Here is a 27,665-nt window from a genome sequence, read left to right as displayed (position 1 = left end):
AGGACTTACTAAGATAAATTACTAAAGAATTTGAAGATCTCTTTACGATCTTAGAATCATGATGTTGGAAGTGACCTTATGGCCTTTTAGAATCTAGATCATGTAACCCTCTATGTGGAATCAGAATCATCTTTATTTCCTTTTTTTTTTTTTTAAAGATTTTATTTATTTATTTATTTGAAAGAGATCACAAATAGGCAGAGAGGCAGGCAGGGAGAGAGGGGAAGCAGGCTCCCTGCTGAGCAGAGAGCCCGATGCGGGACTCGATCCCAGGACCCTGAGATCATGACCTGAGCCGAAGGCAGAGGCTTAACCCACTGAGCCACCCAGGCGCTCCCAGAATCATCTTTAAAATATCACTATCTAGCTAGTTTTCCAGCCTTCACTTGAACTCTTCCAGAGACAGGGAACTCAGTACCGAACAAGGAGATCCATATTCTCTGTGAAGTTCTTTAAAAAAAAAAAAAAGATTTATTGGAGAGACAGAGAGAAAGAACACAGGTGGGAGGGCAGAGGGAGAGGGAGAGAGAATCTCTCTGCACCACCCAGGCCCTCTCTGTATAGTTTTAATTTTTTTTGACAGTTCTTCATTATAGCACGTCAGGATCAGAATCCCTACAATTTACATCCTCATCCTGGTTCTATCTTAATGAAACTTCACAGAATAAACTGAAATCTCTTTCTTATGGCTAACCTTAAAGCATTTGAAGACACTTATCATGGATTTTTATGTCTTTTCTTTTGGCTAAACAGCCTGTATCTCTCAAATGTTGAGCCTTCTTTAGTGTCGTCTATGAGGCTAGGGGAGTCCTGGCCTCTGGGTGAAGATTTAAAATGAAAATAAGCACTAAAATAATATATGTTCATAAGACTCCGAACTAAAATTTAAAGCCTTCTCTCCTACTTCTAGCCTCATGGGGCATTCCTGTTTTAGATTCTGGTACTTACTATTGAGACTTTAACGGAATACATTTCTATTCCTGATTCACCAACGTGAGATAATATTTTTAGACTTTTTGCCACAATGTGGAAGAATTTAGTGCTTTTTAATTTTTACTTCCCTCTCTCTACTTCCCAGTTTTATTATTGTATTTACATTGTCAAGGTTTGTAGTATTTACATTCTGTTCTATAACCATAATTAAACCTTCTGTGCTTTGCTTTTAAATTCGTTCTATACATTCAAAATAAATTAAAACAACATTTTAAAGAAAACAGTTACATAAATATTTGTATTACAGGTTGAATGCTAGCCTGGGATGCTGAACCCATTCCATTTTGACGCTGTCCCTCTTAGCATCTCCAGCTGGGAACTGTCCATGGTCCTCCAGGCACAATCTGACCAGCTCAGGGTGGAGTGTTAGCAGTTCTATGGTGAAGCCCAGAAACACGCTGGCCCCACAGGCAGCCAAATTCATTGTCAACTTGTGTTTGTCAATAATGAGAATTTCAGACTTATGCTGAATTCTTATTATTTCCCAAGGCTGATGATGTCAGTGGGACAGCCTAACTCGTGAGTGTGTGTGTGTGTGTGTGTGTGTGTGTGAGTGTGTTCTTACCACTATTGACTCAGCACTGGACCAGAATTTCCTGGATGTTTTCATAGTTGTCTCTGTTCTGTCATATCTTCCTTCCATTTCTAGCCCCCCAGCTAGGTCCCTTCTCTAGAGATGATCAGAACTGGCAGTTGCTTTTGCTTATTTCTAGAGAGATGCTCTTTTTATGTAGGTCCAAATGGCACGAGATACATGGTTAGGCATCTTACTTTTCTCACTGACTGTATCTTGGAGAGTCTTCCATATCAGTACATAAAAAATCTCCTTAGTTCTTTTTATGAGCGACAGAAGTTCTACGGTAAAGATGTCTTGTATTTGTTTAGCTGGTCACATATCAGTGAATATTTGTGTAGTACCTAATCTTTTGCTATATTGTAATGGAATAGCTTAAAAATTAAAAAAATTTTTTTAAAGGTTTTATTTATTTATTTCCCAGAGAAAGAGAGAGAGCACAAGCAGAAGAAGCAGCAAGCGGAGGGAGAGCAAGAAGCAGGCTCTCTGCTGAGCAGGGAGCCTGGTGCGAGACTAGATCCCAGGACTCTAGGATTATGACCTGAGCTGAAGGCAGACCGACTGAGGCAAACAGGCGCCCCCCAAATTTTTTTAAAATTTTAATTCAATTAATTAACATATAAAGTATTATTGGTTTCAGAGGTACAGGTCTGTGATTCCTTAGTTTTCTATAATACCCAGTGCTCGTTACATCACATGCCCTCCTTAATGTCCATCACCCAGTTCCCCCGTCCCTCTGGTCCTCTTCCCCTCCAGCAAGCCTCAGTTTGCTTCCTATGATTAAGAGTCTCTTATGGTTTGTCTCCCTCTCTGGTTTCATCCTGTTTTATTTTCCCCTCTCTTCCCCTATGATCCTCTGTTTTGTTCCTTAAATTCCTCATATGAGTGAGGTCACATTATAATTGCCTTTCTGTGACTGACTTATTTTACTTAGCATAATGCCCTCTAGTTGTAATGGAATAACTTTGTGCATATGTCCTTTTCCATATTTAGTAATCTACCCTACAGATCTGTTCTGGGGACTGGCATTGCAGGACCACAGGCTTTGTGCATACTCTGTTTTGTTAAATATTTATACCAGAATTATTCCTATCCACACTCCCACCAGCAATGTATAAGAGTACCTGTTCAGGGAGAATTTCTGAGTTTATTTGTTAATTTTAACTGCACTAGGTAAAAGTAATCAACTGGTTTTTCATTTTACATAATTCATCTAGGGTTGGATGAATTAAACTCAAGCCAGAGGTTCTCCACCCAAATAATAATTAGCTATGGATTTTTGAGAGGCAGTTTGATCTCGTGCATATCCAAATCTATATAATAGTTAGCAACATTAAAATAGGAAACAATTACATTTTAAAAACAAATCTTTGAATGACTTTATCACGTAATGCATTAACGATGATTAATGCATTAATGATTCTCATTAATTAATGAGAATTAATATAGACATGCATTAAATTGGGGAGGTAGATTGAATACCTTAATCATATTATTTACAACTGTTTTGGTTAAAAGTGGTTGTGAAGGGGTCATTATTCATTTCTTGCATTGGTAGGACAAACAGAAAGTGAACGGTTTTGTTAAATAACTCATCCATATCAGTGTCTCTCTAGTGGCTGTCCTCTTTTGCAAATACGATTTCCTCTGTGGAGGTCAGCCCTGATTTTGCTCAGAGGGAGCTACTCGTCTCTTGTTCTGTGTGTCAGTGTGGTCTGACAGCGGTCCCCAGGACCTGGCCAGTGATACCGATGTCACATTACTTGAGCGTATCCTTGAGGTAGCCACGCAACCAGATTCCACTTCAGGGCTGTTTCTGCGAGTGCTGCGGTAATTGCATTTGTAGTCTGAGGACATCTGTTTCCAGCAGATCGGCGCAGTGCTTCGAAACCCTGAAGCACTTAATCAGAGCACTGAGGGAGGGGCCGTCCCTAAGGCCTTGTGCCGGCTCCCCAGGGCTGGACTTCATGTGAGAAACAACACAGACTTCATGGGGCTGAAATGTGTCCAGAAACAAAATCTGGCCTGCTGCCAAGTGCCACTGTAGTTTAGGACCACAAATTGAGTTTTCTGATTTTTGCCAGTCATAAAGGTTTGTGCTCTGAATTCATTGGGAACAGTTTGGGCTCTTGTCTTGAAAGCAGGGAGACAATAGTCTGATATTGGGGATGGAAAAAATTCCTCATAGCTGGAATATTTTCACTGTGTTTATTGGTTTCCTGGTGTAAGCCATCAGTTGGTTAGCACACTCTAAACTGACAGTAAGGCTGTAGTACTCAAGCATCTGATATATTTTTGTGTGTGTATTTTGAGGACCTTTCTTACGTGGTTAAAAATATCACTTTCTGGGTCATGGAAATTCCCCTCTTTTACATTAGGGTTTTCTTTCCATATACAAGTTAACATAGAATATTCTATAAGATTTTAGAGCTTGAAGGGGATTAGAATTCATTATCATCTCTGCATCACTGAATTTGGGACCTTTAGTTCTCTCTCTTTTTTTTTTTAAGATTTTATTTATTTGACAGACAGAGATCACAAGTAGGCAGAGAGGCCGGCAGAGAGAGGGGGAAGTAGGCTCCCTGCTGAGCAGAGAGCCCAGTGCGGGGCTCAATCCCAGGACCCTGGGATCATGACCTGAGCTGAAGGCAGAGGCTTTAGCCCACTGAGCCACCCAGGCGCCCCTGACCTTTAGTTTTCTTGTTAGATGGTCATTTCTAAGTAAAGTAGGGGCCTAATTTATTATCACCAGCGGTGATACTGGTTATCCAAATTGAGTAGCTTTTATATTACTATCTTTTCTTTTTTTTAAAGACTTTGTTTATTTGAGAGAGATGCAATGAGAGAAGGAACACAAGCAGGGGGAGTGGGAGAGGGAGAAGCAGTCTTCCTGCCGAGCAGGCAGCCAGATGTGGGGCTCAGTCCCAGGACCCTGGGAACATGCCCTGAGCCGAAGGCAGACACTTAATGACTGAGCCACCCAGGAGCCCCTATTGTATTACTCTCTGAAAAGAAATCTGTAAAGTATTAAAATATTGTATTTGTGATAAAGTGTCCTTGACTCTACCTTAAGGGCCATAATTTAATTAGCAACAGTGGGGCTTCTCCACCAAGAGGACCAGTATCGAAAGGGACCGGGGAAGGGAAGTGTTGCCAGGACCTTGAGACCAAAGCATTTCACAAAATAGGTCCCACGATTAGTTTAGTCATTCCTTTTCTGTAAAGGTCAGACTTCCTTAACTACTTAGCCACACTCAGTAACTTTTTATTTCAAGCTGATGCCAGGGACTACCTTGATTATAAAAAAAAAAAAAATCATCAGAAGAAAAAAAAAAAAGAAAGATACTCACTTTTTAAATAAAAAGTAAAGACATAGCAATTCAAGGAACATCTTGGTGGAGATAAATTCCTTTTATTTATTATTATTATTATTATTATTTTGATAAATTCCTTTTAAAGTCTAGTTCCAGTGCGAAAGGGTTGAGTGCATTTTAACTGGCAGCCTAAAATGTTACTGGCCTGTTTAGGCATAGAATCTGTTAATTGAAGATAACGTTTCTTTTTTGTTGCTTTTGACCCTAACATACTGTTTGTAATAAATAACATTTTTCCCCCCCCAGTTAACTAGGCTGTAATACTGTAGCAGTGCTGGTTAGCAAGTTGCTTATTTTTATCTGATGTGGACTCATGTATTTTAGAAATCCATGTCAACAAGTTTTTTTTTTTTTTTTAAGATGTCCCTTTTATGCCACTTTGGACCCTTCTAGATCGTAGTAAATAGAAGTAAATAGAAGTAAGTGCGTCGGTAGCCTCCTTTACGCCCTTCATTTATTTCTGTGAACCTAACCATCCATACTATGTTCTTTCAAATCACTGTTCTCAGTGTGGTCCCTTATTTCCCTCTACTTTTAATCCTCCTGCCCAGCGAATGGCTGGAGAGTTCGGTCTTTCTTCTATGCACTTTATGAGACAAGGAGATACGCAGTAAATGGATGTTGGAAGAAAGTTCTGATGATTTCTTATGCTGTGATGTTTTGTGAGAACACTACTCTGTTATTTAAAATAGTATTAAGGAGGCATCTTTATTCAGACACTTTTTATTGCAATAGGACTCGTAGGTAAGACTCTGAAAGTTTACTGTTATTCAGAGTCAATTTCCATGGATGTCAAGCTTTAGAACAGATAATTAATTCTGTAAATTTTTCTCTCTCTGTTTTGCCTCTGCCAGCATTTCAGCCAGCAGGACCTTTCTCAAGGTCCACACAGAAAAGGCTTATAGGTCAGTCTCCTTTTTCTCCTAGCTCTGGCTTTATATCTCTTCTCTTTCTTAGGCACCTCCGTTTACCTGACATTGCCTTTACAATTCAATAACTTTAGGGAGAGGTGGTGGGGAGCTTACGGTTAAACAGGGAATGTGATGAATTCATCCTCACTGCATGAAGTCTGTAAGTAAGGGAAATAAAAAGCAAATGCAGCGGGCACCTGGGTGGCTCAGTCGTTAAGTGGCTGCCTTTGGCTCAGGTCATGATCCCAGGCTCCTGGGATCGAGCCCCGCATCGGGCCCCTTGCCTGGCGGGAAGCATGCTTCTCCCTCTCCCACTTCCCCTGCTTATGCTCCCTCTCTTGCTGTGTTTCTCTCTGTCAAATAAATAAAATCTTAAAAAAAAAAAAAAGGGGGGCGCCTGGGTGGCTCAGTGGTTTAAGCCTCTGCCTTCGGCTCGGGTCATGATCTCGGGGTCCTGGGATCGAGCCCCACATTGGGCTCTCTGCTCAGCGGGGAAGCCTGCTTCCGCCTCTCTCTCTGCCTGCCTCTCTGCCTACTTGTAATCTCTCTCTGTCTATCAAATAAATAAATAAAAATCTTAAAAAAAAAAAAAAGCAAATGCTGTTGTCTCTCGGTGGCCACTCAGGTTCTCATCTTCACTGTCTGTAATTGTTTCAGGACTTGCTCCACGCCGTACAGATCAAAGAAGTCCTTGAAAGGGAAGTCAGGGTCCTCCAGGAGAGGCTGTTGGCTGGCCAGCGGGTCTGGGATGATTCGAAGCAGGAGCTGAGCCTCTTGAAGAAAAGCTCCCGAGAGCTGGAGAAGAGACTGGAGACCAGTCTGGACGTGGCTGCAGCCTCGCGAAGCCAGTGCTCCTCATTCAGGGAGAAAGTCGCAGCTCGGCTTAGAGGCCGCTGGGGCCCGACGGGGCCCACGGAGGATGCCGTTTTGGAAAGGATCCGAGAAATGGCCTGCCAGGAAGACAGCAGGGAAAGGGTGAGTGGGAGGTGGCCGCTTGTAAGATTCTTGAGGACAGTCATTTGCTGGGTCCTTCCAATGTGGGTTTTATTACTTTCAACTATATATCGTACTTTGGGAGCCTGGAGAGTCACTTCAGTGACCACTGACCACGATGTGGATTCTGGAGTCAGAGCTGCCTGGGCTCAATCCTGTCCCTGCTGTGGACGCCCTCAGTCCAGGTGTGACACTGGCAGGTTCCTAAGACGGCAGCCCCTGAGATGCTGTTTTCTCATCCGCTGGACAGGGAAGGCTCCGGAGCCGCACCCCTCCCTCACCTGAGCCACCCCCCTGCCCCGGGGTCCGATGTGTTTTTGAATTCAGAATGTTTTGGAGTTTCGAAAGGTAAAGTAGTAACACAGAAAGGCATGGGAGAGAGCGCACTTACACATTCCTCCTCACTGGGGTCTGGGCAGCACTCTGTAGTCCACCGTGTTCGTGGTTCTGCAGCAAAACCTGTGGCAGCTCCATCCCTCGGAGCGTACCAGGACCATGAGGAGCTCCGTGGCACTTGTTCTTCTTCTTCTTTTTTTTTTTTTAAATATTCTATTTATTTTATAAGTAGGCAGAGAGGCAGGCAGAGAGAGAGGGGGAAGCAGGCTCCCTGCTGAGCAGAGAGCCTGATGCGGGACTCGATCCCAGGACCCTGAGATCATGACTTGAGACGAAGGCAGAGGCTTTAATCCACTGAACCACCCAGGTGCCCTGTAGGTGCTTCTGGGTAGGGTTTGCTGCCCAGTCCGGTCCCGGCAAGCTTTATCATAAGCAAGTGAATTAGGAAAAAAGTTGTCAGTTTTCAGATGCTTTTGGATTTTGGAATTGCATACAAGGTTTCCTAGACCTGGAAGAGTATCTGCTTCAGAAGGCTATTGTTTGTTGGAAGCATTGAATGAAAAAGAATTTTATGAATTCCTTAACACGCTTCCTGGCCAATAATGATGACAAATATTAACCCTTGGTGCCCCTGCTTCTCTTCCTCTCTGTCCTCCTCTTCATAATGGTGCCCGAACCATCTTTTAAGGGACTTATTTAAAACATGGAGAAAGATGTTTAAATTCACATATATGATCGAAGATTGTTTAATTTTCTCGTCTTGTTTATACTACTAACAATTCTCCTTTATTACGTAGCTTTGCTTAGCAGAGTCAAGTTCAGCCTGACTCTGTTTAAATCACCATCAAATCCAAATTATCGAAGTTCTAATTAATGATGTTTTAAAGTAAATAATATCCAAATTCTAGGTAGCATTCCATTGTGATCTTTTTCTTCGATGAGTTCAGGCTGGTCCGAGGCTGAAGTTGTATTTTCCCCTCTTTTGATGTTTCTAATAACCCCAAGCCATCACTAACTTAGAGTTCAGGGTTGCATTTCACAATTTCCTTTAATGATTAAACATTTTCAGTTCCTTTAAAAAATTCTCCAAAATTCAGGGCACCTGGGTGGCGCAGTTGGTTAAACACCCGCCTCTTGGTTTCAGCTCCCGTTGTGATCTCAGGGTCGTGAGATCAAGTTTCGGGGTGGGACTCCCCAATCAGCGTGGAGTCTGCTTTAGGGTCTCTCTCCCTCTTCCTCTGTCCCCCTGCCGCAGCTCTCTCTCTCTCTCTCTCTTTCAAATAAATAAATCTTAAAAAAAATTCTCCGGAATTCACGTGTGTTCTTAGGAGCAACCCAAGTGACCCCTTTGTCCAAGTGTAGGATCGTCTTTGTGGATATGAAATATCCATCCTGTGACATGTACAGGTCTCCGAGAGTAACTCAGTTTTTCTCGTGATTGGTACTGGACTGGAGAAGAGAAGTATCTCCAGGACCAAGAAATACTTCAGTCAGTTATTTACCTTGACTTGCGGTTGATCGAATTCCGTAGCTAATGGTTCTTTACCATTTTGTTTTATGGCATCCCTCTTCTGTGTTCCCAAACGTTTTCCTCAAACTATTTTAATTCAGCATGGGAAACACGGCATGAAACTGTCAGCATGCTGTATATGTTTATTTTCTCAAGAAAAATGATGTAAATTGGTTAAGCTTGCTATGCCTCTCTCCCACCCCCCCAAAAATCAGAATGATTCAGTCTTTTCAGTGCCTTTGTCTGTCTCTTCTACCCTGTAATTTTTTTCAATAGCTGTTCCCACTATTTAAAAGCCTGAAATCAAGCATATAGCCGGGGTCTTATGTGACTCATCTTCGAGTAAAATTAGGAGAAAATGGATTTCATATATTGTCTTAGAAATGTTTCTGAAGAATGGGAGATTTACAAATTGATGAATCTGTTTGTCGAGGAGGCTGTGCTCCCTGCCAGCTGCCTTGGTTAGACACACACCCAGCGGCTGAGTAATAAGCCACAGGAAGGCCCAAGGGTGGGTTCAGGCTGGGCCTGGCAAATTTACCGTTTCAGGTCGACTCCTACTTTCTGAACCTCGCTTTTCTTGTTTACTTTGCTGCTGCTCATTTTGACTCTCCCCCGTGTTTGCAATTCTCAGTAGAATTCAGGATACCACCCACACTTTTTCAGTAAGTCACTTCTTCTTGTTCCTTGCTTTTCTGCTTATAGTAAAACTGAATTGTCTTTTTCAAAGTGTTACCACATCTTGGAGTAGGGTTTCTCGGTCTTGGCACCATTGATGTTTCTGGCTGGATAACCCTTTGTCGTGGGCCTGTTCTGTACACTTTGTTCTGTACAGTGCAGTGTTGAGCAGCTTCTCTGGCTTCTACCCATTAGGTATCAGTCACACCATTTCCCCCCTCGATCTGTGACAAAGATGTCTCCAGACAAATGTCCCTCAAGGGTAAGAGTACCCCCAGCTGGAAACCACGCTCTTAGAGGAATGCCCTACCATTGGCTTCCGAGGAATTCTAAATGGGCATAGATGTTATTTAGCCTTGAAATTTCAGTACCCTTGTAGCAGGTGTTTTTGAAATAATGATGTCTTGCACAATGACAGAAAGTTGCGACATTTTCAGATTTTGGTGTGGAAAGTCAAGGCAAACATTTTCCTCTTACTTTGATTTTTTTATTTTTATTTTTTTATTTTTTTGAGAGAAGACAGTGAGAGAGAGCATGGGAGGCGAGAAGGTCAGAGGGAGAAGCAGACTCCCCATGGAGCTGGGAGCCCGATGTGGGACTCGATCCCGGGACTCCGGGACCGTGACCTGAGCCGAAGGCAGTTGCTTAACCAACTGAGCCACCCAGGCGCCCCTTTCTCTTACTTTTAGATGTTTCCTAACTGGCTAACCATCTGGATGAGAAATGATTATGTACAGAGAGGACATGATCGTGATTGATTCCTGTGTCCTTTTCCAAGTTAAAGACAGTTCCTATAAGCTCACGGACTTTTATCTAGACGGCTCTTTCATTCTTCTTAGGCACACCTAAGGCTTTGTTTCCTCCAGGGGAGTGTTTCTGGGTCCAGTGACTCTGTGGGAGTCATGGGGATCAGGACCTGAGCTGAAGGCAGATGCTTAGCTGACTGAACTACCTGGGTGCCCCAAATTATTTCAATTTGCAAGAGTGGTACTGAGTATTACGTAAATAATCTATTTTTTTTTCTTTTTCTCTTCTGAAACAAACCATCAGAACAAATCCATCATCCCAAACTTGGTATTTTTTATTGAATTCATTTTTATCATTTCATGATAAGTAGATTTGGTAGAATCCGTTTGAATATTCTCAGAGTGTACCTGGGCTGTTTGGTAAACTGATGTTCTTGACTAAGGGATTATCAGGACAAAGGGAAACTTCAGGAAGGGAAGGGCAAGTTAGGGGTGTGTGAAGGGAATGGGGGCCTTCATGGAGAAACTGTGGTCTCTTTTTGTAGGAGAGGAAGTAGCAATCAGATTCTCCTGCCTTCTTGTATGTAAAGTTGCTGTATGAAATTTGACCTCTCAAAGGCTAAAATGATAACATCACTGCTTAAGTATGTAGGACAGAGGCAACATCACCAGAGTTTGGTGCATAAGTAATCAATATTCCATGGGAAATTGAAAGAAAGCTTAAAAAAACTTTATGTCCTTGAATTCCTGGTAAGTTTCCTATCAAAACTAACTCACAGGGGCGCCTGGGTGGCTCAGTGGGTTGAGGCCTCTGCTTCGGCTCGGGTCGTGATCCCAGGGTCGTGGGATCGAGCCCCAAGTCAGGCTCTCTGCTCAGCAGGGAGCCTGCCTCCCTGCCTCTCTCTCTCTCTCTGGCTGCCGCTGCCTATGTGTAATCTCTGTCAAATAAATAAATAATATCTTAAAAAAAAACTAACTCACTGTATAATCTTTAATCCACTCTATTTGGTGGAAGGGTTTCTCCAGACAATGACATTTAAAGAGGTCCAAAAGTACTTTGTCTGAGCTTCTTTTTTATTCTAGCTGAACTTTGAAACCCCCAAATTAGTGGCAGTTTTAAGGGTAAGTCAGTAGGATCCATAAATATTTCTCGAGGAACCTGTTTAAGGAATTATATAAGAATTAAAAATACCAATAGAAATATTTTATTAGATAACGAATGCATATTTATTTCCAGGAGAGGAAAAGACTGCTATCAAATTGTGTGTTTTTTAATTTAAGTTTTACAAAGAATCTGGAAGTTGGTGTTATAAATAGTTATGCTGCTCTGGCGGAGCACTGGATTTTAACACTTTGTTGCATCGAAAACAAGGCTTAGCCTTGTCTGTTTCTTTGTTTCCAGATGGTCTCCCAGCTTGAAGCCCGAATATCTGAGCTTGTGGAACAGTTGGGAAATGAATCTGAGTTTCACCAGAAAGCTCTACAGAGAGCCCAGAACGCAGAAAACAAGTTGGAAACTCTTCAGGGTCAGCTGACACACCTCGAGGGAGAGCTGGTTTCTGGAGATGTTTTGCGAGATCACTTGAATTTTGAGAAACAAAAAGTAATAACCCAACTATATCCATGGGTAGAAACATCTGTTGCAGTGTAAAATTTTACCTGATAATATTCCGAATTTTATAGCACTTTAGAAGAATGGTTGTGTGTGAGTAATGAGGAAATGTCAGAAAACAACAGATATCATTTTGGGGCTCCTCCTACTTTTGGGGGGCTTTCATCAGTCAAATTAATCAAGGTAAACTCATCAGCTATCTGTTGAATGCCTATTCTGTATGAGATCCTGAAGGTTTGAGGGCTAAGGTACGAATGGCCTTAATCATTCTTGATCATAAAATGCTCATCATTCAGTAAAGGAGGCCGGCATTCTGGTCATTTGCTGTGACGCTGAAGCTGTGGGTGTTGTAGATGGACTGATTGACGAAACGCTGTAGGAACTCAGTGAAGGGAATGATAACTTCATCCCTTAGGGAATGATAAGAGGAGGATTTTCACAGGAGAGAAAATAATGCAGTTCACCCTTGGAGGAGAAGGCAGATTTTAGTGACGAGAAGGAGCCGATCCTGTAGGGCTAAGAGGTTGGGCGGAGGTGTAGAGTGACGGAGGACAGAGGCCAGTTTGCGCTGGCCTGAGGGGTGAGTGGGGAGGGAAGGCTAGAGATGGAGAAAAAGATTCTTACGAAGTCTGGTGACCAGGGAAAGCGAGTCAGGCAGCAGGAGGACCAGAGAAAGGTTTTACTGGATGGAATGGGAAGGTCCATGTTTGTGGGTCCCAGGAGTCCGCAGGAGAAGAAAAAGACAAATGGGATTGGAATTTGGCACAAAGACACTCTTCGGTTACGAGATCTGTACCTTGGAAACTCATTCATTCTCATGTTTCTGTACTTAAATAAGCTGAGGGAGCATCGTGCCTGCACTGAGGTTGGCTAGGCCAAGACGCATAAGGGTCTGTAGGAAGTCCTAGTCTAAGTGGATGGCCCAGGTCAGTGAGGGCACAATCATGAATTAACCGAGATAGGGGTGAAATTCAACAGGAACTTGGGCAAAGTCCCTATTTCTGTGTGTGAGGAAAGGAGCCCTCTTCACACGGGAAGTGGCACTCGTGAGAGGCTTTGGAGAATGAGTAAGAATTTGTCAGGCAGAAGAAGTGGCGAAGGGACTCGGTGCAGGGAACAGCAGGAGGGAGAAGGAACAGAGGTTTGCCAGACTGCTCGAGACCAGTGAGGCATGGGGAGAATGAACGTGGTGCGTGGTGAGGCCAGAGGCACGAGGAGGCTCTAGAAACATGTAGGAATAATTGGGATAGACAAGGTTCATTTCCCAAAGCTTTATCCTGTACGTAATGAGACACCGTAGGTTTTTGAATAGAAGAAAGTAAAAGAAAGAAAGGGATTTGAGTCTCTGAAAGCAGACTGGCTCTGAGGGTCTGGAGGCCAAAGGCAGAGAGCTCAGCTGAAGGAGTCTCAGAACAGTGTAGAATAGAAGCTAATAAATATTTGGACCAAATAGTGGTTTTATGTATGAAGGGGTAGATTGAAGATGTTGGGAGGGGTGAAGGGTGTCTGAAAAAGGTGTGTCGGTTGAGTTTTGAATTTGAGAGGACGTGTTGCACCTGAACAGAATATGTTCCATTGGAAGAAGTCTGACTGTCTGACCGTCCACATAGATGTCCCACGTACACCTGGCACTAAATCTATTCCAAATGGAAATGATCACCTCTCTACAGATTTTCCCCCTCCTGCCTCAGGGATGGTGAGGTCATCTGCCTCGAGGCGCCTGAGCCCAAAGCCCTAGAGTCATCCTTAATGCTTCCCTCTTTTTAAGCAAGTCCTAAACACTACAGATTCCATCTCCTTAATGTATCTCAAATACCACCCCCCTCCCCCAACTCTGTATTTGGCGGCAGTGCTTTAGCTCGGAGCACTATGATCATTTGCATGGATTCCAAAAACAACCTTCTCACGGTTGTGACGTCCCGGGCAGCAATGTCTTAATAAATGTATGCCTAATCTTGCCTCTCTCCATCTTCAAACTGGCCAGGGGCTCTCTATGGCCCTCAGGCTCAGCTACAGATTCCTTCTCGCCTTGGCTAAGCGTTCTGTGACGTGACCAGGTCCCCACCCCCACCCCGGCCAGGCTTCCCATCACCTGCCATCTTTCCAGAAGACGATGGCCAATTCAAGGCCTCCAGGGACCAACAAGGCCCTTCAAGGGTGTGTGAGGATTGAGTCCAAAGATATCCAAATTCAAATTTGTTAAAAAAAAAAAAAAAAAAAGAGGGTCCCCGTGGCATCCCGTATTGCACACTGCCGTTCTGTTTGGGAGAATGTTCTTATCTTCTTCATCAGGTAGTAGCTGTCCCTTGAAGAATTGGCTCCAGTATCACTTCCTCTGGGAGTCCCTTAGAGACTTAGTTCTCTGTCGTGGAACACATGCCCGTGTCTGTCCCAGCACTTAGTGACTCAATTGCCTTCAGGTGTTTTTTTTTTTTTTTTCCAGATTTGTTTATTTATTTATTTGAAAGCGAGCATGTGTAGAGGGAGAGGGAGAGAGAGTTAGCGTGGAGCCCATCGTGGGACTTAAGCTCACGACCCTGAGATCACCACCACCTGAGCTGAAACCAAGAGTTGGACGCTTAACTAACTGAGCCACCTGGGCACCTTCCCACCCCATCTTCAGTTTTAAGTCATCTTCTCCAGTCAGCTCCAACTTCTTGAGGCCAGGGGAATATTCTTTTTTTCTTTTTTTCTGGGTTTCTCCAGCACTTAGGGAAGAGTTAAATAAATAGTATTTAAATTATGAAGAAACATAATAAAAGGCAAAAATTTTAGGTAGATTGGTGTCTCTTCCCCCCCTTTTTAAAAATCATTGTAGTGACTCATTAATTTTCATTGAGACTGAAGAGCCAGGAAAGACTCTCAGTTATGAAAGCGAATTATGTAAACAGATTCCATCCTGCTGACTGTTGCGCAGATAACCACCCACAACACGCACCTCCTAGTGAGGGGTTGGGAGTATAAACCAGAAGAGCTAAGTTGTACAGAGCTGAGATTTAGATGTAGGTAATTGATGCTCATGCCACATAGAAGGTATCTAGGCTAATCTGTGACTCAAAGAAACAAGCTGTACAGTAAGTCCTTCTTGCAACCCTCACTTTTTGAGGCGTAGCCAAGATCCTTGAAATGGTCAGTTGTTCTATGTGGTGTTGGCTTGGTCTTCAACCTTTTTTCCTGGTAGAGATCTTTGCATGCTAAATGGATGGGTCACATGTAGACATAGCAAGAGAGGCTTTATGCCTCTGCATGAAAGGTACTGATTCTATTTTACTTACAAAACAAATAATAGCAGTTATTTTCTTTTCATTCATGCACATTAGAAATGAGTAATTCCGGGGCACCTGGTGCCTCAGTCTGTTAAGCATCCCACTCTTGATTTCAGCTTAGGTCATGATCTCATGATCGTGAGTTGGAGACCCGTGTGGGGCTGTACACTGGGCATGGAGTCTGCTTAGGTTTCTCTCTCTCCCTCTGCCCCTTCTCCTCAACTTGTGCACACACACACACACACACACACACACTCTCTCTCTCTCTCTCTCTCTCAAAAAAAGTAATTCCAAGGGGAGAGCTGACACATTAAAAAGTGACAAATTGATGATGTGATCTTATAGCACAACAAGGTAACCCATGGTCTCGAAACCCAGCCAATAAGCAGTATTTTGCCATGACTGTGCCTCCCAAAGAAGAGATAAAATTTTAGATATGCCATTCAGCAAAATTTGAAAATACTCACAATTTCATCTTGATGACTCAAAGTGTAGATGGTTCTGGGCTTCATGTTGGCATGCTTCAGTCCTCAGGAAATTATACTTATTTAAACATATAATTGCCTCAGAGATGCTAGATAGATGAGGACTTATTGCAATGAGAAGCAAGTTTCAAAGAGAGAATCCAAATCATGAAGTGATGATACAGAAAACTCATTGATTGGTTCACTCATTCAGCAAACACTTTGGAAGCATTACTCTGGCTGGGATGGCTGGAAACCACAGAAATCAAATGGAGGGTACAAAAAATACTGATTCATGGTTTGTCTCCCTCTCCGATTTACCCCAATTCACTTTTCCTTTCCTTCTCCCAATGTCCTCATGTTTGTTTTGGAGGGGAGGGGGTGAGGGGATGGGTGAGCCTGGTGGTGGGTATTAAGGAGGGCATGTATTGTGTGCAGTACTGGGTGTGGTGCATAAACAATGACTCTTGGAACACTGAAAAAAATAAAGTAAAATTGAAAAAAAAATACAGATTCAAATGGATACTTGCATCCCTATGTTTATAGCAACATTATCAACAATATGGAACAAAAATTATGGGAAGAGCCCAAATGTCCATTGACTGATGAATGGATAAAGATAATGTGGTATGTGTGTGTGTGTGTATGTGTGTGTGCACGCACGCGTGTCTGTGTAACAATGTTACTCAGCCATAAAAAGAGTGAAATCTTGCCATTTGCAATGACATGGATGGAGCTAGAGTGTACTATGCTAAGCGAAATAAGTCAGTTGGAGAAAGACAAGTATCAATTGATTTCACTCATATGTGGAATTTAAGAAATAAAATAGATGAACATAAGGGGAGAAAAGAGAGACAAACCATAGAACAGACTCTTAATTATAGAGAACAAACTGAGGTTTCCTGGAGGAGAGGTGACTGGGGGATGGGTTAGATGGGTGATGGGTATTAGGGGTATTAGGGAGGGCACTTGTTGTGATGAGCACTGGGTGTTGTATGTAAGTGTCAAATCTAAATGTAGAATATAAATTCTACTCCTGAAACCAATTTTACACTATATGTTAAATAACTAGAATTTAAATAAAAACTTGGAAGAAAGAAAAAGGAAATCAAGTGGCAGAAGATCCTAGAACAGTTTTGTGACACTAACCTGTTCAAATACGAACCTTGACTTCCTAAATACAACTCTATTATACCCTATTATTCCTTAAAGTACAAAACATTAAAAACTCTTGAGTACAGTTCCTTTACCTCTTTGGTTAGGTTTATTCCCAGGTATCTTATGGTTCTTGGTGCTAGAGTAAATGGAATATATTCTCTAATTTCCCTTTCTGTATTTTCATTGTTAGTGTATAAGAAAGTCACTGATTTCTGTACATTGACTTTGTATCCTGCCACGTTGCTGAATTGCTGTATGAGTTCTAGTAGTTTTGGGGGTGGAGTCTTTTGGGTTTTCCATATAAAGAATCATGTCATCTGCGAAGAGAGAGAGTTTGACTTCTTCATTGCCAATTTGGATACCTTTTATTTCTCTTTGTTGTCTGTTTGCTGTTGCTAGGACTTCGATTACTATGTTGAACAAGAGTGGTGTGAGTGGGCATTCTTGTCGTGTTCCTGATCTCAACGGGAAAGCTGCAAGCTTTTTCCCATTGAGAATGATATTTGCTGCGGGTCTTTCATAGATAGATTTTATGAAGTTCAGGAATGTTCCCTCTATCCCTATACTTTGAAGTGTTTTAATCAGGAACGGGTGCTGGATTTTGTCAAATGCTTTTTCTGCATCAATTGAGAGGACCATGTGGTTCTTCTCTCTTCTCTTATTGATTTGTTCTATCACATTGATTGATTTGTGAATGTTGAACCATCCTTGTAGCCCAGGGATGAATCCCACCTGGTCATGGTGGATATCTTTTTAATGTGCTGTTGGATCCTGTTTTCTAGGATCTTGTTGAGAATCTTAGCATCCATATTCATCAGTGATATTGGTCTGAAATTCTCCTGTTTGGTAGGGTCTTTGCCTGGTTTGGGGATCAGGGTAATGCTGGCTTCATAGAAAGAGTCTGGAAGTTTTCCTTCTGTTTCAATTTTTTTGAAACAGCTTCAGGAGAATAGGTGTTATTTCTTCTTTGAAAGTTTGGTAGCATTCCCCAGGGAATCCATCAGGTCCTGGACTCTTGTTTTTTGGAAGATTTTTGATCACTGCTTCAGTCTCGTTACTAGATATCGGTCTATTCAGGTTGTCAGTTTCTTCCTGGTTCAGTTTTCCAGGAATGTATCCATTTCATCTAGGTTGCTTAGCTTATTGGCATATAACTGTTGATAATAACTTCTGATGATTGTTTCTACTTCCTTGGTGTTAGTTGTGATCTCTTCCTTTTCATTCATAATTTTATTAATTTGGGCTTTCTCTCTTTCCTTTTGGATTAGTCTGGCCAGTGGTTTATCGATCTTATTGATTCTTTCAAAAAACCAACTTCTAGTTTCATTGATACGTTCTACTGTATCTCTGGTTTCTACCTCATTGATCTCAGCTCTAATCTTGATTATTCCCCTTCTTATGTGTGGAGTTGGTTAGATTTGTTGTTGATTCTCCAGTTCTTTAAGGTGTAGAGACAGCTGGTGTATTCTGAATTTTTCAATTTTTTTGAGGGAGGCTTGGATGGCTATGTATTTCCCCCTTAGGACCGCCTTTGCTGTATCCCATAGATTTTTGATTGAAGTGTCTTCATTCTCATTGGTTTCCATGAATTGTTTAAGTTCTTTGATCTTGTGGTTGATCCCAGCATTCTTAAGCAGGGTGGTCTTTAGCTTCCAGGTGTTTGAGTTCCTTCCAAACTTTTCCTTATGATTGAGCTCTAGTTTCAAAGCATTGTGATCTGAGAATATGCAGGGAATAATCTCAGTCTTTTGGTATCGGTTGAGTCCTGATTTGTGACCCAGTATGTGGTTTATTCTTGAGAAGGTTCCATGTGCACTTGAGAAGAATGAGTATTCTGTTGTTTTAGGGTGGAATGTTCTGTATATATCTATGAGGTCCATCTGGTCCTACTTGAGGAACTACAGAACATTCATGAAAGAAATTGAAGAAGACACAAAAAGATGGAAGACTGTTCCATGCTCTTGGATTGGAAGAATAAACATTGTTAAAATGTCTATACTGCCTAGAGCAATCTATACTTTTAATGCCATTCCAATAAAAATTCCACTGGTATTTTTCAAAGAGCTGGAGCAAATATCCAAAAATTTGTGTGGAATCAGAAGAGACCCCGAATCACTAAGGAAATGTTGAAAAACAAAAATAAAACAGGGGGCATCACGTTACCTGATTTCAAGCTTTACTACAAAGCTGTGATCACCAAGACAGCATGGTACTGGCATAAAAACAGACACATAGACCAGTGGAACCGAGTAGAGAGCCCAGATATGGACCCTCAACTCTATGGTCAAATAATCTTCGACAAAAGAGGAAAAAATATACAGTGGAAAAAAGACAGTCTCTTCAATAAATGGTGCTGGGAAAACTGGACAGCTATATGTAGAAGAATGAAACTCGACCATTCTCTTACACAGTACACAAAGATAAACTCAAAATGGATAAAAGACCTCAATGTGAGACAGGAATCCATCAGAATCCTAGAGGAGAACATAGGCAGTCACCTCTTCGATATCAACCACAGCAACTTCTTTCAAGATATGTCTCCAAAGACAAAGGAAACAAAAGCTAAGATGAACTTTTGGGACTTCATCAAGGTCAAAAGCTTCTGCACAGCAAAGGAAACGGTCAAGAAAACAAAGAGGCAACCCACGGAATGGGAGAAGATATTTGCAAATGACAGTACAGACAAAAGGTTGATATCCAGGATCTATAAAGAACTCCTCAAACTCAACACACACAAAACAGACAATCATATCAAAAAATGGGCAGAAGATATGGACAGACACTTCTCCAATGAAGACATACAAATGGCTATCAGACACATGAAAAAAATGTTCATCATCACTAGCCATCAGGGAGATTCAAATTAAAACCACATTGAGATACCACATTACACCAGGTAGAACGGCCAAAGTTAGCAAGACAGGAAACAACATGTGTTGGAGGGATGTGGAAAAAGGGGAACCCGCTTCCACTGTTGGTGGGAATGCAAGTTGGTGCAGCCACTTTGGAAAACCATGTGGAGATTCCTCAAGAAATTAAAAATAGAGCTACCCTATGACCCTGCAATTGCACTCCCAGATATTTACCCCAAAGATACAGATGTAGAGAAAAGAAGGGCCATCTGTACCCCAATGTTTATAGCAGCAATGGCCACAGTCGCCAAACTGTGGAAAGAACAAAGACGCCCTTCAATGGACGAATGGATAAGGAAGATGTGGTCCATATACACTATGGAGTATTATGCCTCCATCAGAAAGGACGAATACCCAACTTTTGTATCAACATGGACAGGACTGGAAGAGATTATGCTGAGTAAAATAAGTCAAGCAGAGAGAGTCAATTATCATATGGTTTCACTGATTTGTGAAGCATAACAAATAGCATGAAGGTCAAGGGGAGATGGAGAGGAGAAGGGAGTTGAGGGAAATTGGAAGGGGAGGTAAACCATGAGAGACTATGGACTCTGAAAAACAATCTGAGGGTTTTGAAGGGGCGGGGGGGTGGGAAGTTGGGGGAACCAGGTGGTGGGTACTAGAGAGGGCACAGATTGCATGGATCACTGGATGTGGTGCAAAAACAATGAATACTGTTATGCTGAAAAGAAATTTAAAAAAAACCTCTTAAAGACTTTTTTTTTGGGGTGTGTGTGTGTGTGTAAGATTTTAAATATGGAAGCAAAGGCATTGTCCAAGTATATTTGTATGGAGAGCTTTGATTATGGAGTGATCAGAGTGGTAACTGTTGTCATTTTTTTTTTTTTTTTAACATTTGAGGGCAGGGCCCACTTAGGTGGGAAAAATTGCCATGGAACGTGAGTAGCCAGGAGATGGATTAACATAGAAGGGGCATCGTGGTAGCAATAAGTAGTCAAAACAGAGATATGTGGATGTAGTCAGGATGGTGGCAGATTTGTCACGTGGTGGGGTGAAGAAGAGTGTTTATTGTTAGGTTGGACATCAAGATCACTGACCAGGAGAGTCAAGTGAATTTGGACATGAAGCAGGACATGGAACTGGCCTGATGGTACAGAGATTCATTCCCAGGCACTGGGGTCCCAGGCTGGGCTACAGACTAGGTTTAATGGGACCTGTCTATAAGCGTGGGGTACTGTGAGATCACTTGTTAACTTTGTTTTTGTGTCTCAATTTAATTTTTGTTCTTGGGTTTAGTATCTTAAATTTCTGGATCAACTCTCAGAAAAAATGAAACTGGACCAGATGGCTGCTGAACTTGGCTTTGACATGCGTCTGGATGTAGTTTTAGCTCGCACGGAGCAGCTGGTCCGTCTCGAGAGCAACGCAGTCATTGAAAACAAGACTATTGCCCACAATTTACAGAGAAAGGTAGGGCATATTGAAACTTGCTGGTGCTGAGAGAAGGAATTGCGGAGAGACTTAAATATTGAAAAATAATGTGCTCCTTCCTATTTGCGACTGTAGTGAGGAAACATACAAATACATATTTAGAATTTGAGTCTGTTTCAAGTCTGAGGGATGGTAAGTGTATCAGCTGAGGTGGTGTGTGACCATGAGTAATAGGGATCCCAAATAAAAGTGGCTTAAATGACACGAAGTGGTCCCCCCACCTCACATAAATTTCTGGAGGTAGGCGGCTCAGGGTAAGTGTGGCAGGTCTGCTCCGTAAAGTTTTCACGGAGCCCAGCTGATTTCAGTCCATTAATCTCCCATTCCTGGAGTGGTCCACATCCTGAAGGTTCATAATGGTACCTAGAATCATCATGTCTGTGTTTCAGACAGAAGTTTAGAGCAGAAAGGGATGACGAAGAGGGATTCAATAGAGCATGTGTGAGCAGTCTTTTGATGGAGGCTTCTAGAATTTTCTGTGTGAACTTGTATTTATATCACATGGTTCTGAAGGCTGAAACTAGCTGCAAGGGAAGATGGAAACTGTAGTCTTCACTCTGGGTAGCCACTTGCCTTGCTAAGAAACTGTTTATATTCTTAAAAGAGAGGAGGAGGGCTGGGGAACATGTGACAGTCTCCAACTGGATAAATCCTCTTGCATTGGATAGTAAAGTGAGAAGAAAAGCTAATTTTTCACTCATTCAAAAGAAGAGTTAGAAACAGTTTAGAGGAAATAAATGAATGAGTGGATGAAAGGGTAAAAATCTAAATCCTATATAATTATTGGCATTGGCGAAAGAGAGCAAAACACAGATGTGTTCTTGTAATAGTTCTTAGGAGAAATTTCTATGATGGAATTATACAGGCTGTGTAATGAGTCACATCTTGAATCCCAGTTTGGTTCCACCAAGCTATGTGACCGTAGACAAATTACATAGCTCTCCCTGTTTCCACATATTTAAGGTAGGTATAATATCTTCCTCATAAGATTGTTCATTTTTAATAAAATACGTGTTTAAACTCTTGGCTTATAGACTGTATCGATTCACATTTGACCTTTCTCCATTTACTAGATGTTTAGGGGTGTTTTATTTTAAAAAAGCAGTAACCCTATTATCACTGGAGACATTGAATTGAGCTACTGTTCTTTGAGTTCTCCTAGAAAATTGATTTCTTCAACACCGTTCCTTCTTACAGCATTGTATAATCATTAAAATTAACATTATTAAGTATTGTATAATCATTAAAATTACCAGTCTACAGATCTTACCAGTGTAATTTTGCAGTAGAGTGGATTTGACATGAAGAAGCTCAGAGAAGGAAATTTAGTTAGAGAACATGAAAAGGGCCTTGTTAAGGATGGCTCCGGTCTGGACCATGCTGTCAGACAAGTTAGACATGTTAGACAAGATGTACAAGCCTGCGTTTCCGTCTGCTCTTCACATCTCCGAACACTTCACGAGTGTGGAGTATATAATTAGGGAAAATGCAACACTCTTCAGCTCTAACATTCTAGAATTCTAACGATTCTAATGTCCAGTGCACACAGCAGAGGAAAGAGTTTCCCGTACTTAATATTCTACTCACTAAATGTGACATTTGATGCCTACGAGGAACGTTTCCCCCCCTTAGGGTCCATAATCTTTTTCTAAAAACCACTGTAATTTCCTTTATCAAGTTTGACTGTGAGTGATAAGTGCTGTTTGAAGAACTTGTTCTCTGCTTGGTTTGTGGATGGGATAGGCAAGGTATATAATAAAGATGCCAATGAACTAAAAACATTCTTAAGTCCCTTCTTTTTAAAAAAATATTTTATTTATTTATTTGACAGACAGAGATCACAAGTAGGTGGAGAGGCAGGCAGAGAGAGAGGAGGAAGCAGGCTCCCCATGGAGCAGAGAGCCCGATGTGGGGCTCAATCTCAGGACCCCGGGACCACGACCTGAGCCGAAGGCAGAGGCTTTAACCCACTGAGCCACCCAGGCACCCCTTAAGTGCCTTCTATTTCAAAGATTTTAAACATATAAACCAAGCTTTCTTTAAACTCTCCCTTGTATAGCTTACTTTAAAAATATACCAACTCTCATGTTTGATGTCACTCAGTCTAGTTCTACAGGATTGAAATTACTCAGTCTAGGTTTTGGGCACTAACCTGCACTCTGGCTTCTTTTAGAAAAGGCCAGTGTAAGTATAGTTGGCTTGGGGTGGTGGAGAGGATTTTGTCTCTCTACCATATTCTGGTCTTGATAAGGCCGTTTTAGTTATTTTAAAAGTAATTTTATGTGCCTATTATGCTGCACGTATGTTGGAGGGAATCCGATGTTGAAAGCCTACTGCCCTCTGTGTCTTCTGTGCCTCCTTTGTCTCATCCTTATAGCTACAAAATTAATTCTTGGAAAAATAGGAATAAAAAAAGCAATCAGGGAAAGGAATTCAATAACCTTTTTGGGCGGTTTACAGATGAGTCTTACTGAAGTGTAGATAAAGAACAACATGGTCCGAGTGATTCATTTTTATTTACTGATTGTCCAATGATTATTATTATTATTATTTTTAAATCCCTGTTTGTACCAAATCAGCTCAGGACTCAGAGAGAAAGGCTGGAGAGCAAAGAACTACATCTGAGCCTTCTGCGGCAGAAGGTGGCCCAGCTGGAGGAGGAGAAGCAGGTGCGCTCGGCCTTGGCCGTGGAGAGGGACGAGGCCAATCTCACTCTAAGAAAGTTGCAGAAGAAGGTGGAGAGGCTGCAGAAGGAGCTGAGTGTGTGTCGAGAAGCGAACACGGAGCTCAGAGCCAAGCTGGCTGATGCCAGTGAACTCAAGGCAAGTGCTTGGCTTGGTTCCCTTGTTGCTTCTTGCAAGTTAGCATTTTTAATTTATGTGGAAGAGTGGAAGTCGTTCTTTTTTTTTTTTTTTTAAAGATTTTATTTATTTATTTGACAGAGATCACGAGTAGGCAGAGAGGCAGGCAGAGAGAGGGAAGGAAGCAGGCTCCCCACTGAACAGAGAGCACAATGTGGAGCTCGATCCCAGGACCCCAGGATCATGACCTGAGCTGAAGGCAGCAGCTTTAACCCACTGAACCACACAGGTGCCCCAAAGAGTGGAAGTCTTATTATAACAGATGCAGCAGAACAGAAACAGGGACAAAAAGCTTCCTCTGATTTTCTAGAGTCGTGGGGGAAAGGCAAAAGCTACACAGATCGGCATATTAGATCAGCGCAGCGTGTCTTCGATAATTGGAATGAGACCGTGGTGGCTGGGTGAAAAGTCAGTCCGAAGAGGGTGTTGTCCGTGGAGGGGATGGAGAGGCCACGTCCTGGGGTGAGCACTAAGACGTGGAAGTGTGGAGTCACTGTGTCGTACCTCTGAAAGGAATAGAACATCGTCTATTAACTATTCTGGAATTGAAAGAAAAGAAAGGGGTGGTGCGAACTACAGAAAATAGAAGCATTTCTTCCAAGGGTGGGTGACTGGTTCTTGGGATCCTGTAGGGAGTGATTGCGTAGGAATTTGCTTAGGAAGAAATGAGCAAATGATCCCAGCTCTTCACTGGGAAGAGTCAGGTGGGCAACTGGTGTTTCAGGAGCCGCGGGAGAAGCCTTATCCCCGGAAGTGAGGAAGGTGCCCAGATCAGGGCAGCATGTGTCCTGGATTTCAAGCGTTCCCCTTCTAGTCACTACAGAGAAAAACGTAAACAAATTTAATCAAAATCTTTAAACGTCCTGTGTGCGTGTGTGCCCCTGGAATGTATATGTAACTCCATAGGCACAAACCACTTCTGGCGGATACGCGTGTTGGGAATACAGATGAGAATAATGTCCTGGCGCTTTGCAGATAGCACTCTAGACTGGGCTTCTGGAATGTTTCTGAGTCTGGAAACAGACCAGGAGGGAAAAGGAACCTGGCATTAAGCTAGCACTTAAATATATGTGGCGGGGACAGTATTTTAGGAAGTATTTCCTATTTTATTTTTCATTTTTTTTTTAAAGATTTTATTTATTTATTTGACAGAGAGAAATCACAAGTAGATGGAGAGGCAGGCAGAGAGAGAGAGAGGGAAGCAGGCTCCCTGCCGAGCAGAGAGCCCGATGCGGGCCTCGATCCCAGGACCCTGAGATCATGACCTGAGCCGAAGGCAGCGGCTTAACCCACTGAGCCACCCAGGCGCCCTTATTTTTCATTTTGAGTTATTAGTTCTTTTCCCCTGAAACCCTTTTCAGTTGAGGCTTATTTCCCTAGAGGAAAAAGAAGGGCAGACACAGGCCGGGGGAAGGAAAGCAGGAAGCAAGGGAAAGGATCTGATGGGGTGCAAAATGTGGGGAGAAAAATATCAAGTATCTTCTACACCTCTTCACACCTTGAGACTGATCTTGGGGGGATGTTGGGGTATGGGGTCAGCAAGCCACTGTTCCCACCCTGGCCGGAAGGGGCTGCAGGGGGAGCTGAGGCAGCATCTGTGTTGTAAAGCCGGGTGTTCAAATGTCCTGTGGTGGACATAACGTGTTTCTAGTTGGTGTACGGCAGGGCATTATATAATGTTGAGTCCTGAAGTGAAAATGGGTTCCCTTTGGTTTTTTTCTTCCAGTTCTTTCCATTGTCAAGGAGGAAATCTCGATTAGAACTTATTAATGTCTTTACTACTATTATTGCCATACCCCTAGCCTTGGGCCTTGGAAGAATCTGTTCTATTCATTGGCTTCCTCCTGTTGAAGGAGAGATGACAATAGCTCCCATAACTGGTGTTCAGTAGGCAGGTAGAAAAACATAGCCGAGGCATGATAAATAAAGTGAACTTGGATTTCAAAACCGGGAAGTAAATTCCGGGTTTGGATATGTTTCGTTGTAAGTGTGTGTCAAGGGAATAGTTCAAATTCCTCAAAGAAATCTGTGATAGGAAGGAAGGGGAAACAGCACTGGGGATTTTCATACTCCAAGCTTCCGGAGCTCCATGAAGCCAGGGGGGTAGAGAATGACATGGAGCAGTCTGGGTGGTTACTACGGATGACTAAGTGGGGGGGGGACACCTGAGAGGCCTGATGCCTCCTGGTCTCTCCGAGGAAGGACCCAAGCAAATCTCTGATGAGACCACGCTATGTTTCAGAAACAAGGTGCAGCTGGTGCTGGGAGGTACCTGTGGGCTGCCTGGCTTCTCTCCCCCGGCTCCCTCCAGCCTGCCACTACCCTTCTCCTCTAGTGCGCTCTTCTGTGCTCAGGAAAAATTAAGAAGCTTAATTTAAAAAGTCAAGGTTGACTTCATCTTGCTGTTTATTTTACTGCTAACCTTGCTGTGAAATCTGCGTGGCTTGGGCCTCGGAGCATCCCTTCTCCCTAGCTGGATCCCACTGGGCTCTGTCCACCCCGCCCGTCCCCATATCATCACAGAGGCCCTTGCTTCCCCCCATGCTCCAGGCCTGCGTTGCTTTTGCCAGTTTCTAAGAACTGAGATTCCATCTCTGAGAGATGTGGGCTGGGCCGGGACAAAGGGCTGTCTGGACTCTGTGACATTTACTGGAAGGTTCCAGCTAGCTCTCTGCATGTGGCCAGTTACCATAAAGCTAAAATAGAATAAAGCCCGGTACAAATGTTAGTTGCCATTGTAGCTAATTCTTTCTTTTGGTTTTTTTTTTTAGATTTTTATTTTTTTATTTATTTGACAGAGAGAGAGAGAGAAATCACACGTAGGCAAAGAGTTAGGCAGAGAGAGAGAGAGAAGGGAAGCAGGCTCCCCGCCGAGCAGAGAGCCTGATGCGGGGCTCGATCCCAGGACCCCGAGACCATGACCTGAGCCGAAGGCAGCGGCTTAATCCATTGAGCCACCCAGTTGCCCCACCGTTGCAGCTAATTCTGTCACTCCTGGAGGGGTGGGCAGTTTGTCCTGGGGGGCTGGACGAGGCTTTAGGATTACCACACACGTCAGGAGCTTGAGGAAGCTTGGCCTGCACGAGGCATGACAGCTCACGGTGCAGCAGCCAGTGAGGTGCCGGTGGAAGAAGGGATCCCCCGTGGGCGATGCCCAGGCACAGGGCCCGGCAGCTGCTGGGGGTGAGTGGAGGAAGAGTGGCTTTGGAAGTTCCTGGTGAAGGGCGGTCTGGGGGCCCCTTGGGGGTGTGGCTTCTGAGGAGGGAGTTTTCCAGGCTGGGTGTACGAGAGTGGCGCTGGGACCCTGCCAAGGTGACCCTATAACCTACAAATGGTGCTGCGCAGAAAGAAGCGCACGCTTTCTGTAGCAGAAGGGGGTCAACAGCTGGTGGGGACTGGGCCTGGCATCTGAGAAGTGTGTTCGCGTTTGGCTGCAAGGACAGCTGCCTCACATCTGCCTTCTGTTCCGCCTGGATTATGATAATTAATCTGCCAGTGGTCTCTCCACGTAACCTTTCACAAGCAAGCCTGACGCTTGCAATGAAGCTTTGCTCTTTGGGTGACGGGACTGTGCAATGCGTGGTTCTGGTGATAGTGTCAGGCTTAACACTTTCTTCTTCTGGGGTCATTGGGGTAAAGCGACGCTTTTAAGTGTGGGGCACACAGCTCTGGGGGCATATAAAATGCTTCTCGGTGCTTCAGGTCACTATACAATGTTCCGTCGTGAGGTAAAACATGGGTGCCCTTTCGTTTTTCTTCCAATTCCTTCCTTCCAATTCCATTTTCTTCCAACTCTTTATCAAGGAGAAAATCTTAATTAGAGGT

General features: G+C 43.0%; 1 protein-coding gene across 6 annotated transcripts in view; it reads left to right on the top strand.

The window, feature by feature from the left end:
- Positions 1–27,665, top strand: part of CCDC170 (coiled-coil domain containing 170) — a 111,681-nt gene that overhangs the window by 71,149 nt on the left and 12,867 nt on the right. For 5 of the 6 annotated variants that reach the window (XM_032338721.1, XM_032338722.1, XM_032338719.1 and 2 more), the window contains 4 exons: positions 6,510–6,827; positions 11,518–11,718; positions 20,785–20,958; positions 23,559–23,801. In XM_032338721.1, coding sequence (XP_032194612.1) covers positions 6,510–6,827; positions 11,518–11,718; positions 20,785–20,958; positions 23,559–23,801 — 936 coding nt within the window. The remainder of the gene's footprint in view (positions 1–6,509; positions 6,828–11,517; positions 11,719–20,784; positions 20,959–23,558; positions 23,802–27,665) is intronic. The other variant, XM_032338725.1, reaches the window with a different exon arrangement.

This window comes from Mustela erminea, chromosome 4 (assembly GCF_009829155.1).
Source record: "Mustela erminea isolate mMusErm1 chromosome 4, mMusErm1.Pri, whole genome shotgun sequence".
Classification (NCBI taxonomy): Eukaryota; Metazoa; Chordata; class Mammalia; order Carnivora; family Mustelidae; genus Mustela; species Mustela erminea.
The sequence above is the reverse complement of the archived record's forward strand: the minus strand, read 5'-3'. Positions and strand labels throughout refer to the sequence as shown.